At 42.8% G+C, this 16,491-nt stretch overlaps 1 protein-coding gene across 2 annotated transcripts; it reads right to left on the bottom strand.

The window, feature by feature from the left end:
• Positions 1–1,038: 1,038 nt before the first annotated feature.
• lzts1 (leucine zipper, putative tumor suppressor 1) lies at positions 1,039–15,912 on the bottom strand. Of its 2 annotated transcripts, none has more exons than XM_047592443.1 (9): positions 15,640–15,912; positions 7,621–7,968; positions 7,388–7,516; positions 4,843–5,002; positions 4,337–4,737; positions 4,027–4,200; positions 3,707–3,838; positions 2,510–2,704; positions 1,039–2,218 (listed from the first exon to the last, which is right to left on the bottom strand). In XM_047592443.1, exons 2-9 carry the CDS (start codon positions 7,864–7,866, stop codon positions 1,685–1,687), a joined length of 1,971 nt encoding a protein of 656 aa, XP_047448399.1. In that variant the 5' UTR covers positions 7,867–7,968; positions 15,640–15,912; the 3' UTR covers positions 1,039–1,684. The 2 variants fall into 2 exon arrangements, with proteins under 2 accessions (XP_047448399.1, XP_047448400.1); XM_047592444.1 differs by lacking the exon at positions 15,640–15,912 and adding an exon at positions 9,372–10,166.
• Between the last annotated feature and the right edge of the window lie 579 nt (positions 15,913–16,491).

Below are 16,491 nucleotides of genomic sequence, written 5' to 3' on the forward strand. Positions count from 1 at the left end.
TACCCTTGCTTGTTTGTTGCTGCTCATTTCCAATTCCGTCCCAGCGCACAGGCTGTTTCGTCCAGGTTTTTCAACCATGGCGTGCAAGTTGCTCTACATCCGATCTTTATTGTACGTCGATTTTAAGTATTTTGCGCCTTCCCTCTTCGACCACTTTTCATGTGTTAGGGCCCGATGTTAGGGATGCAAAGCACTTAGCGGTCACTTGGATGTGAGTGCCACTGGTTACTGCACCTCACCCTAGATTCCACTTAGTCTGTCTGCCTCCGAATCTCCCCTGACCTGCTGTGGTAATGTAATGTAATTGGGGGTAGCTGAGCAATCTCAAACACACATTCTTGACCAGTGTGTGTGCATATGTACACTTCGGTCTGACTCTCTGTGAATGTGAGTCCCTGAGCAGTGAGTGGGTGGAGTAGTTAAACTTTTGCTCTGCACACTACTTTGCCCTTGTGGGAAGCGGAATTGCACAAAAATAGTAGAGCCAAATGGCCAGAGCTGCTGCTAGGAGGGATTGTTTGCCTCCAAGTGGAGCGGTGCCAGCTCACACATGGTGCAGGGAGAGAGAGATACCCGTTACTGGATGACCACCCTTTTCCCCTTTGTTTTTCTCCTTAGAATATTGTGCTTAGAATAACACTCCCAGAACATGAAGTGAATCCCGCGCTTTCTCTCACAGTTGTTCCCCAGGGTTTACTGTACGGTGTCATCTGCGTTTTTGTGTCAGCATTTCAGATACTGAGAGTGTAACAAACGCTGGTTTGGATGTAAGGTTTTCTAAAATACAGGACACATTTTAATCCTTTTGTAGAGTTTAGCCGTATAAATTATGCATGAGAACGTTAAAATAAACATTCAGATGAGTGATGGTTCTTTAGGACTTCATTTACCACCTGAATTCACTCTTTTATTGCCGGAGCCTCGAAATATTATTAACCTACTAATGACTGAAAAGTTCTTGGTAACAAAGTTTCAAGTTTACAAGATCTAGGGAGTGACAAAAATATAGTGAAAATTTAATAAAACACAGCAACTGCATTGATTCACATATTTTCATTAAATATTAAAATTAAATTAAGTTTTACATCGGCGTGGCTATAGAAAGTATTCACATGAGATGGACAGTGTGGGAGCGTACAGTGACATGGATGAACAAGGCCAAGGATATTAGGGCGTAGGAACCTGCAGTCACAATAGATGATATATCACTGTCATTTCGCCATGCTGGAAGAGACAGCTGTTAAGCAACTATCATGCTTATCGTGTGTCGGTGATTAATCAAGAATGAATAAATCAGCTGTTGTCTAGCCTGTATCAAGTATCAACTAATAAATACATTTTAAACCAAAAAAAAAAAATAAAAATGAGTATGATTTCTTTAAACATTAAGTGATCCTGTTCGACAGGTAAATGAAAAAAAAAAAATTGAACATTAAATAATATTTACTTTTAAACAAGTAACAGTGTCATCACCAAAGACATGTTAAAATTATTGTTTGTTTTTTGTGGCCTGGACACAAAATCCTAAATTATACACATCCTATTCAAGCTTGTGTAAAACACTAATTAACAGTGAAGGAGCTCCACTTGTTGTGATACTGCATGTAGACAGATAATTATCCAGTGAAACAACAGTCAAGATTCAGCATCCACTTTCCTGAAAGCATGCCAGTGTGTGCACTCTTCAAATCTCTGTGGCAATAACGTCGTCATACGTCTGTAACCCTGAGGAGTAGGGGATGTCCATGCCTAACTCTGTTCGACTCTCCAGTTCAGCCGTCAGCTCTTTTAGGATCCTCTCCAGGTCCTGGTTCTTCTTGTGCATCTGCAGGTAGTTGATCTGGAGCTGCTTCTGGTACTTGATGACCCGGTCCTTCTCCTTGTTCCACGTCCGCCTCTCCTGCTCAAAGTTGCTGGCCAGTCGCTCTTGAGCCGTCTTCTCCTCCCTGAGCTGCTCCTTCAGTCGCTCCACTTGTCTTTGGAGGGAGCTGTGTGCCTTGTTCTCCTCCCCCTGGCCTTGCTCGGCGGAGTCTGAACCCTGGATCAGCCCTTCGACGGCCTGAGTCTGGGCCTCAAGTTGAATACTGTGCTGCAGCCTCTGCTCTTTGGCCACGGCCAGATCCTGTTTCATTCCCTGAATATCTTTCTCCAGTTTGCCCACTTTGTCTCTCAGAAAGTCTGCCTCGTTCTTCTTGCGCTGGAGTTCGTTTTGGCACACCTGAATTAAGAATGGAAAATATTCAGACAAAGGCAGCAATTAAGAAAATTATTTTTGAGCGAAATGACGGGCCCTAATTATGTGTCAAAGAAACTCAAAATTTGAGGCTGTGATTAGTCCCAGTAAAACATGGAAATTAAAAACACTCTGCGCCACAGGTTGCAGCTGGATGTAGTGTATAATTACAGGCATCCCCCCTAACTAGTAGTAGTGTATAGGCATTATGTGAATATTTTATAAACACATCTATTCCAGCTTTAATATGGAATGAATCTGTACCAAGGGACTAACCTCAACTTCTATAGTGCAAGAGCGGACTTTGTCCTCGTGGTCTCTGTTCTGCTTTTCAAGCATCTCCATCTTTGCTGTGTTTTCCTTTAGTGACACCCTGAGGCTTACAATCTCATTTAGCTTGTGGCTGACATCTGCTTGGCAATCTCGAAGTTGCTGCTTCAACAAAGAGATCTCTCCAGTCTTCTGGCAGACCTGCATTTGGACAGAGACAATTACACAGATGACACCTGGGATTACTCTCGGGTATAGGTACTGAAATGTGCAGTGAAAGGAAAAATAAACATGACACTGTTCTAGTTATATATTAATTTGAGTCTCACGTATACTTGCATTTTCAATTAAAACAACACCTAGAAATTTAGTCAAATCCGAATAAACTATACATTTGGTTGTATAACCAGCCTTATAAAAGCTGAAATGAGGTTTAAATATTAGTAAAATACATTCGAGGAGAGGACAGGGTCATGTCACATCAATACGTCAACATTTTCACCTCAAGCCAACAGCAAGCTGATAATTTAGTTCTATAATCAGTAGTCCTATAAATAAGTTGAGAATAGATTTTCCTTTCTGGGCCATGTGATGGCAGTGCAACCACCTGTAAATTCAACATTGGTGTACTATCTCCATACAAATTTAAAAAAGGTCCAAGGTGACAGTTGGTCATTTACATTTAACAGACCCAGAGCAGCAGTGTGCGTCCAGTATTTATGCTAATTCAATGCTGCTCTGATCAGAAGGGTGGGACTGAGTCAGAACAATATAATTAATAAAATAATGACGTAAAAGGTAGGCAGTGATTCTATATGATTATGTGATTACATGTTATTTAAATCTCATTAAATATTGTTAGATGTTTATAGAAGAAACCAATTAGCCCATCTCACAATTTTATCCGAGCAAATCTTTTGCAGCTGAGCTATAGTGATAGCCTGCGAAAGGTTTTCATTGTAAGAAATAATGCTTCTGATGTAAGACAGCAACAGTGTGAACCACTTAGCAAAATCTAAAGTGACTCTTGTGACACATTCCTTTCTTATTAAACATGATGCAAAATGATTGATTCCTCCACTGGTGAAGGAAGAATGGATTTTATCGCACCTCAGCACCGTCACTACAAGATTGCACCGCGTAGTTTTGTATGCTACACGGTTTCATTTCCAATTTATATCACATTTGTGACTCGTGACTCACCTCCCACTGAGTTTCCTCGAGTGTCGGCGCGAGCTGTGTGCTCTCTGTCTCATAAGACCTCAGCCTGAGCTCGAAAAGATCCTTCTCTCGGGTCAGTCTGGAGACATCCTCCTGAAGTCTTTCCTTCTCTGCCTGCACAGTAGTTTATTTCTCATTTCACTTATTCATGCAAGTGAATAAAATATACCTCCGCTATTGCTTTGGCGACTAAAATGAAGGTGAAATATTAAATTTAATGATCCACAAGGGAATCTGCTTGAGCATAGTAGAGAGGACAATGAACCGGTGAAATATTAGTAGTGAATAGACGTGGGGCTGACCTGGAGCTGGCTGACCTGCAGCTGAAGTGCTTGATGTGTTTTTGCTGCCATTTGGGACACTTGCCGTAGCTTCGTGGAGCATCGTTGCTTCAACCCTTCCATCTCTTCAGAGCAGTACCTTTGTCTTTCCTCAAACAGCTGACACGTGTCCTCCTCCTTCTCCTCAAAACTCACCTGTTGCAAAGTGAAGAATGATCAGAGGTGTACAAGTTAACTATTCATGAGAAGCAGTCATCCTGTTTAAGGGAACAGGGTGGTTTCTCTTTTTTTTTTTTTTTTTTTTTCTTTGTGACATGACTGATTTTGATACCTGTAGCTCCTGCAGTTCAGATTCTCTCTCCAGCAGCCTTTGTTCCAAGCGTTCAATCAGTGACTCATCTGTAGTAATGGGGGACCGAATCCCACCTGTAGTTTCGGAGAGGGGGCTCGGCTCATGTGCACAGAGAGATGGAGCTGGAGAGCCAGCATCCCCATTAGCCTTAGATGGCAACCCACTGCTGTTTAAACCAGCCGTGTAACCACAGTCAAGGTTTGCGCTGTTCCTATTGACCCATGGAGGTATATTGGGTTGTTCTTTCTTGCTGAGGCTATTTGCGAGAGCTGAGCTGCCATCGCTGTGACTGACAGGGCCCATGGAAGCACTTAGGCTGCCACTGGTGCTGTGGGTCGGTATGCTTGACATAGAGTTACGTCCAGAGTCAGAAAGAGTCCCTAAAAGGGGAAAGAAATTACATTGTACTTCTGAGTAATTCATCATCCAACCTGAATAATCTCATTTTACAGCTATAGTTTAACCAATATAATATAGACAAAAACCTGTTGTGTCTTGCTTGTGCCTTATATTTGGACTGCTGGTTTTCTTCAGAGGATAGAGGATGCGATCCAGGCTGTTGTGGCTTGTCTCTGCGGAGGAAACCCTCATGGGATTCACGGGCTTGAATGCAGTGGAACGGACCAATGACTTCTCAGCAGTGGTCTAAAAGAGTGAAATGACACACAGTCAGGGGTGCTTTTCCCGATTTTTGTTTTTATATTCAGTGGCTCCTCTTAGCTGACAGCACAGCGAAAAGCAAGTCCTCTCTTGCTGCTACAGAGGGAAGAAAGAGCTGAGGATGTGTCACATTGTGAAGCTTAAAAATCATAATGACTGGCTTTCGCAGAGATAAATATTGTCACATGCTGGAAGTTGGTACAAATCAAAGGGATAGATTTTTCCAGTTGTGTCTCCTCATATTAGAAATAAAAGCAGTGAAGCGTGCAGAATTACTTCACCACAAACTGCCAGTATTAAAAGCAGCACACAGCAGTAGTTGCAAGTAAAATTCACTAGACTGTCATAAAAGAGAGAACTCATTTCAAAGATGAACTTATACTCCGCATGCCCCATCTGTGCTGTCCAAGAATGTCACAAGTAGAGCCATACTTCCCCGTCTCCCTGTCCTGTTCTTCCCTCAACATCCCACATCTCTCTTCCATGTGCTGTCTGAGGGAAGATGAATAGCCGTTCTCTGTGATATTAATAATATGAGCTATTGCTGAAGTGTAAGAGGTGAAGCTTGTGAGCTCAGCATTCCTTCTCACTGACTTCATGGCTGGGATGCCTCGTCCCATTTTTTTTCTATCTTTCCCTCAAACTCTCTTTGCCCACCGACCTCTCTTCTTCAGTTTTCTCCCTTATTCTGTCTCTTTTGCAGCTGCCCCCCTCTCTGTCCCTGAGGAATAAAGGCCCATTGAAGAAGATGCGGTCTGCCTACATATTCTTGGCATAGAAATGACTTTCTGAGAAGATCAAGGCATTCTTAGGTCATTAATCTGGGAGGGGGTGATTAATAAGCTGGGAGGGTTCAGCGGAGGTTATGAGGAATAGCTACTACCTATTAAACTACCTGCTGTGCATGTTTTATTCCCCACTTCGGTTTGAGCTTTTCAAAGTCTGCTGCAGTTACGCCGAATGACTTCTTAATGGTTGTGAGAATAACCATAGCAACTGTTCCAGTTCAAAGCACATTGAAGCTATATTCTATGAAGGTATGAAAAGGAACATAAAACCTTAAGTTCAGTTATATCTGAATGCAATACTGTTAAAGGAAATGTTTGGCAAAATGGGGTGATTGGTGAGTTCATGGCCTAAGGTAGAAAGAGATGATTTACACAGTTTTGTGCACGTGCAGCTCAGCTCTTAGAGTGATTATGCTGATAGTTTGAAATTAATCAATTCTGTGGTATTTGTGTTTCAAGTAATTAAAAAAGTCTACACGGTCTGAGAAAATGGACAGCTATTAGTATCAAGGGTTTAGTGATGGTAGAGATGGTGCCACATCACACGGAAGATAGATATGTATGGGAAGTTTCAATGTAATTCAAAAAAACGAAGGATGATGGGCGCCATATCAACGTGAACAGTAGATCTTATTTCTTCCGTGGATATGGATGACTTTCCGAATATAATATCCAAGGCAACTTCTGTGCAGAAGGGATCCACGATTGCTGAACCAAGTCTAAAAGTTGGAGGTGCCTATGCTGAAAAATAGCTGTGTTGGCTTTTCTTAAATGTACTCCTCCTACCATAGGCATCAAATTCAGCAATCACTCCCAGTACATTTAATCCCTTTAAAAAGAGTTCAGCGAGGATATAATGCTCCCACCAACCTCCGGTTTGCTGTAAACAGGAAGAAAATGCTATTCCCTGGCAACAAAATCTGCTCACATCAGCATCCATGAATTTTTAAATAATGAGTAGCCTACATTATAAAAACAGATATTTTCCTGTGGCTGACATTTGACTTTTCGCAGTAGGGAGAACATAGGTGAGTTAATGATGGCTGCATTCCACTTTGAGGAGGTTCTGCTCTTATACAGGCTGCTTCACTCTCAAGACATACTGGGACACTTGGAGTTAACCCATCATTAGCATGTCATTTCCTGACTATGACTGGCCAAAATATCTGGAAAAATGCTGTGTTTCGTGCTAGATTGTTTCTTTGAAGAGAACCCTAATTTCCAGGACTCTCCACTGGTTGATTCACAACAGATCTCAAAAGAGAAATAGATTCTCCATGAAATCCATAAAATGATTAATTGCATTCTTTTTTTTGTGGATTAGCTAAACAGAGCAGATCAGATTTATTAGTGAGATTTAAATGTGAATTGCGGTGCCTTCGGACAGTGACAGACAGGGTCATTTCTGATATTTATGCTAAGATAAGCTAACCATGGCGGCACCAGCTGCATGTTTAGCGTCAGATGTCCGTAGGCATCAGTCTTATTTAAATCTCATCGAGAAAGCAATTATATTATACTTTAACAAAAGGTCAAAAACATTCTTTTAATATCCAATCTTATCTTGTATGACCAGTCTCACCCTTTCCATCGTTTTCCCCGACTTAAATAGCAGTTTAGGTTGCAGCTGGCCATCTGATTCCCCGTCTCTGTTCACCCAGTCCTCCATTGATCTTTCTCTGTGGTATGCTGCCCTTGGTTTATGACTCACCTTGTGGGAAATAGGATAAATATTTTACCCAAGAGCAGAGCAATATGCCACACCTTTATTTAAAGGAATGTTATTGAACGTCTTATATGGAAGCAGGATCTCACCTTGATGTAAAAAAAGTCTTCACTTCTTCCTGAGCGGGAGTGGGAAAGGCCTTTAGAGGGATGAGTGGAGGATGAGGACCCCTGAGTGAAGCCGCACTTCAGTAACCCATCAAGGCTGCAACCTCCACTTTTCCTATGGTGGCTTGTTCTATCTTTTAACATATACTCGGATGCCTTACAGTGTTTGCTGTTGAGGCTGTTGCCATTAATGAGGCTGCTGACACTACCCATGATCTCTGCATGCATAGGTGAGGGCGGAATGGGGCTAAGGTCCAGGTGATCGCGTTACATAGAAGTGAGAAGGAGACACGTCTCATGACCCCAGAGAAGTTCTGCCAGCGGCTTCATCTGCAAAACATGAAAGGGGTGATAAATATTTAACACAGAGAATATACAGGATCAGATTCGTAAAATTTCTTTATGAAGGACGGACGTGTCGTCCAGCATTTTCTCGATGTTTAATTTTTATTGTTTCCTGTTCAGTCTAGGCATGCACTGTTGAAGCAGGTGGTTCAAATTTGCTAAACAAACAAACTGGGGAAAAAGACTCCATCTTGGCGCTCTGCCTGGCTTTGTGTGTCGAGATTTATGGCTCAGCCGTTGAATTTGACAAATAACCCTTTGGGCGCCCTTCCTCTAAACAAACTGACAATTAGGCTACTTACTGCCCACTCAACACTTGGCTGCTGCCATCTGAATAACACTTTACAATCGTTTCCCATCTTGCCGTATTACAGTACTTGGCCATATACAGCCAAATATTAAGTTTAACCGTCAGGACTTATTGCAATTAAGACAAAGATTTAGCACAGAGAGCATGGATGCATTTATGCCATTTCCATTCACAATCACAGTCTACACAGATATTTATTCATAGTTGCAAGTGATGCTCCTCCTCCTTTGAAAGAGAAAAAGACCCCATATGTTGCTACCGTGATCTCTAACCCACAGGGGAGAAGTCGCCTCAGTTGTGACTTCTAGTGGCAAAGGCCTCCATGCTGGTTGATCACTGCGCCTCCCCAAACCACCTGGTCCTCAGCCTTTAAGCACTTTATAATGAGCGCAGGAGCAAAGCATAGGACTAACTGGATGTTATATGTCACACGTTTGTGTACATTTCATTTGGCACGGCTGCACCGCTGTGTCTGCAAGGAAGCACAAAGCTGTCATTGTCCCTAGTCTGAGCAGTGTGATGAGCGTGCGTGAAGAGAAAAATGCTGAATGATGGGGCTAGTGCTGATCAAGGCTGTCACATTTTATCACCCCGAAAAAACCAATAAGTGAGATGAGACATCTACAAAATAGATGTTTCATCACGAGGAGAATAATAGCAGCAACAGAGACGGCGAGTGAGACAGAGTGCTGCTGAGAGAAGAAGGAAGAAAAGTATTTGAGGTGAATACAGGGAGAAATCATCTTAAACTACAAAAAAACGCCTACAGCACAGTTTTGATTTTCTGTTTTTTTCCCTCCCCACAATGTAAATCAAATTGCATTCTACAGAGTAAACAGTCAATGAAAATGTTGTGTAATGGCATATGTTGTTGAATTTGTACCCGCACACACACAAAGCAGAGCAGCCCCCCGTGTCCCTGCAGTAAACAGTCTCTGACATGGCCCTGTCTGCCTCTGTTTTATTGTGCCTGGATGTCTGCTGCTAAATCTAAACTCCAGCCTTCACTACCACTCTCAAACATTAGCATCCACCACCGACGTGGGGCTGATGTTATGAAACAATAGATTTTACTTACTGCCAGTTCAAACTAAGCATCCTTCTCTAGCAAGGCCCCTGTAGAGTGATCTATCCAGTCCTGATGAAAACAAACAGGCAGACGTGCATGTCTGTGTGTACGAAAGAAAAAGGAGCAAATGCAAGGATGATCACTTGTGCCGGGTCTTCTAACTGTTCTGTTGAGGGGGTGGGTCTTCCTGCTTTTCTAGCCGGCCTGTACCCGGCTTTGCATCATAACTGACATGTAAATGTGTGTGTGTGTTTTGGGACCTCCCTCTCCTCTCAGGGGAGCCGGTGTACAACATGTGCTCCCATAGAACTGGCGTGTGCCGCTCAAGTGATTAACTCCCGGCCTTCACAAAAGATCTTTTACACCCCCGCCCATGCACCCCCCTCCTCTCTGCACAATCACCCTCAGACACCCCACATTTGTGCATCGACTAACTGTGTAATAACCATTCATTTTACCCACTCTCCCTTCCTTTATCACTGCCTCCCTCCGTCCGTCCGTCCCACTTGGTGCCCTGCACCCACCCTGAACAAACAACTCTTCATCTGAAGGATAAAAAAAAAAAAAAAAGGCGCTCACCCACTATCTTTTCACTCTTTGTCTGTTGAAGTGTGCCTTCTTTGTGTGGACTCTCGTGTGCCAGTTGATGTATTCTCCCCAAACAGCCCAGGACCATATTTGAGTGTTAAATAAATGACTAGTACTTACAATAAGAGGGCTGGAGAGCCTCAGTTTTAGAGCGATTTACCACAATTTTGCTCGCATGCTGTTTGTTCAGAGCTACACCCACAGACGCATACTCCCTCTCTCTCGCACACCTTGGCATGTTCGCACAAATTATACACACTTTCACGGTGCCATTGCAAGTCTCTCAAAGGCAGTGGAGCGTTCAGCATCGCACAGAGGGCACGCCGTTGACAAAACACCTTGCGGATGAAATACAATCACGCACCACGACAGGAAAAGTTACTGTGTTCCAAATGAACAAACAACAAAAAAAGATATGGCCCCGCTCAGCTTACGACAAAACAACCGTAAATCTCACACACCATTTTTGTCTCAAGTGAACATATAATTCATCCAGAGACAGGGCACAAATGATTTAATGATAGCACTGCACGGAATCAATAAACAATCAGTTTGTCAACAAATAAACTGTCAGAAAGCAGCATAACTCTTTAGTCTGAGCTTTCGAGATCTACAGACAGAATTGCAGTCAAGTTTACATAATATTACATCATACTGTCTGAAAGCTCTTGCCATGAAGTCTTTGCAGTCTTTTGACCCACATATAAAATAACAGCACCTCTGATAGTCTGGAATAATCTTTCTCAGCAGCACTGTCCACTCGTCCTTTGAGCTGACGCCCATTGTTCCTCGATTAGTTCTGTTCTGACCCTGGAGCTGTTTGTCAGAACAGTGCTCCCGACCTGTGAGCATGCTCTCCGTCACTTTCTCAATCCTACTTCTATTTGACACAAATAAAGAAGGTATCTGAAAAGCCATTTATTGCTCCATCATTGCAAATTTTAATAAGCCGTACAAATGATCTGACCTCACAGGTTTCGGGTGGACAGCGTGATTTAAGACCTTTGGTGAGGTGGGACGGGAGGGTGGGGGACAAGGGGGGGACGGGGGGAGTAGTGTGTGTGGGTGCATGCATATGTGTAATCTTATATCTGATTGGCTGCATGTTTTTCGGTGTCTGCACAAAAGAGTGGTGTGCACTCACATATTGAGAGTGTGTGCGCGCGCATGTGTGTGTGTGTGTGTGAGGGGGCGTGGAAGGAGGGGGGGTCCAGCTGACCTGCCTGACACAAAGCCCTGTGCCGCGCAAGACCAGCTGACAATGCCCCCACCCCCGTCCACCCTAAAACACACACACACACAGACACACGCTCACAGACCATAGCCAATCCATTAGCTTAGCTAGAGGAAGGCAGCAGTGTGTTATAAAGGTCCAGGATTTATACCTGTCTCACAATGACCATGAAACTCTCCTCTGTTCTCACTGTACCTCTACACTGCCACTGTGCCAGATGGCATCATTTTAATTCTCACTGTCTACATGGTAATTTCTAACAGATGCATGTGTAATCTATCTAGTTCACTCTTTGTTTTTTTAGGTCAGACTTGGGCAGCTTATTGTTCTTTGTTCATGTGTGAAGTCTTTTTTTTCTGTTTACTTGGGTGGGGCTTAACCGAAGCCTGCTTCAGTTCAGTCGTCTCTGAGGAAATCTCGCAGTTAAGATATATAACTTAAACTTGGATTTAAACATAAAGTTTAAAGGATCATACAGGATCATATATGCCATATATGCCACTCAAGATTTCTATCAAAATGTAAAAGTCTCAAAGCCCCGACTATTGTGTGTGAAAACGGACCGTTTAGATGTTATCAAGATCAACATAAGTTTAATGCCAAGGTTTGGTTGAGATAATAGAAGTGAACGCAGAGTATATACTTTGCAAATTCCTCATGTCGGTTGAGTTTAAGACACCTTAAATAAACATCATCAACATCTATTCTGGCTCCCCGACATGAAGGCTAGCATGTCCATATTCGCATTGAAACTTTGATAGTATATTTCTCACTGGTTTAATCTTCCCACAGGAACAGGAAAAAAAGTTAAATGAATATTTTACAGGACAACGTTTTAATGTAAAAAGGATAGAATTATAATGTGTATCGCACCTTTAATTCCAGAGGAGCCGCTCGCTTATATCATTCTTTATAGTGCTCCATCCCATAAATGCAAAATACTGAACATATTCCTCTCAGTGTGATGTAACACATTAGATAACTGGAATTGATCTGTGTTTCACACAAAGTCAGTAATGATTCACAGGTAATGAAGCAGGCACTTCCTATTATCCCTGGCATGACAGTGGAAATTAAACTCACAAATTACAGCGAGGAGAAGAAGAAACAGCTCGCATATGATAGGAGTGAGTATATGTTCAGAGAATGATGGCTCGGTCGGTAGAATTATTGAAAAGTAATTCTCTCTTTCTCAGTCATTCTGTGCAGCCTGTCAAGGACTTGGTAACACACACACGCACGTGTGCACACACACACGCACGCACGCACGCACCGTCTCCTTCGTGGGTCTTACTCACGAGGCTGTGAGTTGTGAGGATGAGTAATGTGGCCTCCAGCAGAACATCAACCAGGAATGAAGTGTGGACTAGAGACAGTCATCTATCTTTCACTTTCACTGCTAACACATCTATCTACTGACCAAGCACACACATACATACACAATGGCATCCAATAGCAGCTAATTGGGTAATCCTTTTAGTGCATTGTAAAGGAGATTGAGCATGAATGGGGCTTCAATGCTGAAGTGCAGAATGCCGGGCACTCATTACTGCCTGAGTGCAAGGAGATGGAATACCACGCACCGTGCGGGATGCACGAGCAGAAAGAGACAGACATGGAAAGACGGAGTGAGTGTGAGGGAGATTTATATTCCTTGGAACTAACATTATACATTGATAATGGTTGTATTGTCCACCATGCAGCCAGCGTGTCCTCTGTTCGAGGTATGAGGGATCTGGAGGCAGACAGAGGCATAATCACTGTGCAAATGAACATTTATTAAAGCAATCTCTGTGTCTCCTATTTGCAGCTAAATGTCTGCGTCTTTGACAAGAACCCATCCTTTAGTAAAGGGCCCCCTGTCGAGGTTAGATTGCATACAGATGCTATTATGCGCATCCGAATGAGACATTAGGTCAACCAAACAATCCACCTCCTTGGGTTTTAATAGATACGGAGGTTGTCTGCACTGCTTGCTGGGTTTGTATGGCTGGCCAAATACTGCTCCTGTAGTGCGTGCATTTGCATAACCTTGGCCGTTGGAGTATAGAGGAAAATGTATTTTTAATGGAGTCTAAATGGGGGCCTTTAGTGCCGCGGCAAGAATTGGGATTGATGCTCATGAATTTAAGGAGTCCTAAAATTAAATATTTGAAATGCCCCTTTATATTTTCTTTATTAAGCCTCATCTGCTTAAATAAGATTCACCATTACCTTACAATATGCTTCAGTAATGTTTCAAACTTGTGCAGTGTCTTGGAATCAAACCAAAAATGATTTTAAAGATTTGTATGCGTCTTCTGCTAGATACTGCGGTCCACCGGCCAGCTTCAGTCAAACCATAAAATATTTACCTCCGAGGCTTTTATTCCACTCAAAAAGCAGAGTGGCGAAAATGTATTGTAAAAAGTGGAAGTATTTTTAGACATTTTGAATTATTGCTTACCCATTACTTTATACTTTTTCCATTACCCATTACTTGAGCACTGTGTCATTTATGCATGATGCGACAGACTTGTTATCACGAAATTTAAACTTGATGGATTGCCCTAAAAGCTTTGTTGTCAGATTATTATTTGTGCAATTATTGAGCTTGCAGCAAGAAAGGCACGCTAACACTGATGTCAGATCAGTTTCAGATCACTTTTTTTCCCCTTTAATAGAGTGCCACATCATAAAATTGTGTTCCAAATACAAATGAGAAATGTACATTTTAAAATTCACCTGGCATTGGTAACACATGGTCATTGCTCCACATATTCGATAGAGTTTCACAGTGGGATGACACGCATAGGTAGGTGGAAAAGAATGAGGCTTTCCCTGGCACTGGGGCCCATTGACCCTGCAAGCTGAAGACTCAGTGATAAGCTTGTCATTCTTGAGCATAACCATCCTCCCATCCTCCTAATCTGCTGCGGCTGTGTGTGTGGATGGTGTAATGTGGGAGTAAGAGAAGACACAATGAGCTCACTTTAAGGGGTCTATATCATCCTGAAAGCAGCTGGAAATGTGTGCTTCGGGCGATACCTGTGCTCAGCTCCGAAATGAAAGCCCTCTGACCTTGTAATTCCTATATTTTTCATTGTAGGGAAACTGCATGGTTCTTTTAAGCAATCCGAGGTGTCATAGCTGACAAAAGCCACAGCTGATATTCACCTGCTACTACAGAAAGAGTGAGAATGGTTACAGAGAAGCTGACAACTCTGCAACATCATTGTGCGCTGAGACTCGCAGTGACGATGGGATGCATTTCCCTGTCAGAGCCTTCATTCATGAGAGGCTGCTGTATTTGGGTATCTGGGACAGTTATTTTAAGAAGCGTCTTCTTTAGCAGGTCATGAGATCTCCAACTGATTGTCAAGTGGTACAGATGTGGAACTGCTCTCACAATGAAACAAAAAAGACATACAGTAGAGTGGCCCGCGAAGTCTCGATGTTTGCACCCAGAAAGGATTTCTGTATTACACAGAAGAAAAACAAAAACCCACTGAGCAGCAGCAGAACTTTAGGAGAACGTTACTTTTATCCTCCACATGTATTCATTGTGACAGTGTTGTTCCCCTTTGACTTTCTTTATGTGTTACGTTAAAATGCAGAACAAAGCTGAGCATGCCTTAACACGTACCTTAAACTTACCCATTCAGCTTGTTGCTGCCATAAATGGACAGTAGTTCATGATCGCTGCAGGTCTCAACACATACATTAGTATACACACAGGTGTGACAACTGCGAGGTAGTGAAGGAACCAGTTTTTCCACTACAGATCTTTTCCTTGTGTCGCGATTTATTTCAAAATCATAAAAGTTTGGAGAATCATAGGTTGGGACAAATACAGATAAACTCAACAAATTCAGTGTTAAAAGACCTATAAAAGCAGACTACTGTTCAAAGGCATTTATTTTCCCAAATTGCTGTGTGTAGTGTAACACTTAAATTGAGCCCCATGCAGCTCCCTGTGATTTCATACTGCTCAAAACAATGGTTTGTCTCGTAATGACGGAGCCGAAAGTAAAACAAAAATCAAAAAAAAAAAAGAAAGAAAAAAATATGTTAACAACAGTGTCTCTAGACAAACCGAGATAAAAGCAGGCATTTCATTAAGGTTGGCACAGATATGCTTTTACTTTGTAATTCGGGGTTGCATATTAAAAGTAAAGCCACAGATTTGATCTGCTTCCATGTTGAGAAACTTCTGTCAGAATCTTAGATCGTGTAAACATCAGGCATAATTCAGTAGGATGCTGAAAGGCACTTGAGCGTTTTTGTTTCTCGCTTCAAAATGTATCCACTCAACAACTCACAGATCTGCAGGATCCGCTTGTGTCAAACTGTCCAACCACTGTTTGAAGTTGCAAGGTTATGAGCCCCCTGTCTCCCATGTCTCGTATCATTTGTCCAAGCCCACGTCCAGTCAAACATCCATACTTGCTTCGAGCCTGTCTGGAAGTGACTTACCTCCATTGTAGTCTGCCTGCCCCCACAGCCACAATCACTGCCGCTGCTGCTGTTCTGTCTCCCAAAGCTGTGTGGACGAACCACTCTTAGCTGTTTTTCCAACTTTCAGTTCTGGTGTGGAAAAAAGAAAAAAAGTCTGCTTCTTTTGCTGATGTCTCTCGGGGTCTTGTCCTCAGATCTCTTCAACACCTGATATGGCACAATCTGTCCGTCCCATCTCTCACTGAACACTGTCACATTCCTCCATAAACATTCTCTCTCTCTCTCTCTCTCCCTCCTCCCTCTCTTTACACTGTATCCTTGTTTCCTCCCCCATTAAACTCCCTCCCACTCTCTCCTTCGCTCTGAACATCCACCACTCTGTCCCACCCTCCCTCGCTCTTTGCTGTGTGGCTCATCACCTCTCTAATGCAACTTGTGCACTGTTTCTGTTGTGTTCTCACCCTTTAATCCCTCGTTCCCTGCATCCCCCCTTTCCCAGCTTGCTCCTCGCCCTCTTTTGTCTGTTCTCCTGGCATTGAGTCGCTTCCCTTCCATACATCATTCATCCGTACATCATTCCTGGCCACACTTTCAAACCACACAGCTTCTGTGATTCTATGTAACATACCTCTGTTACAGTGTCAAAGAGTGTGGGAAGATGCAATCATTTTTTCTTGAGAAAACACAATAACTTGATGCTGTGCAGCATATATATATATACGTGCATGTGTGTGCACCCGCAAATGAGTCAGTAAGTGGTTGCTGAGTTGATGACTCACTCGTACTATTACCCACCATGCTCTGCTGCTGTAGATTTAGTCCGCTTCACTGCTCCAGCTGACTTTGGTGGCACACACACACACACACACA

Source organism: Mugil cephalus, chromosome 8, assembly GCF_022458985.1.
Source record: "Mugil cephalus isolate CIBA_MC_2020 chromosome 8, CIBA_Mcephalus_1.1, whole genome shotgun sequence".
Taxonomy (NCBI): Eukaryota; Metazoa; Chordata; class Actinopteri; order Mugiliformes; family Mugilidae; genus Mugil; species Mugil cephalus.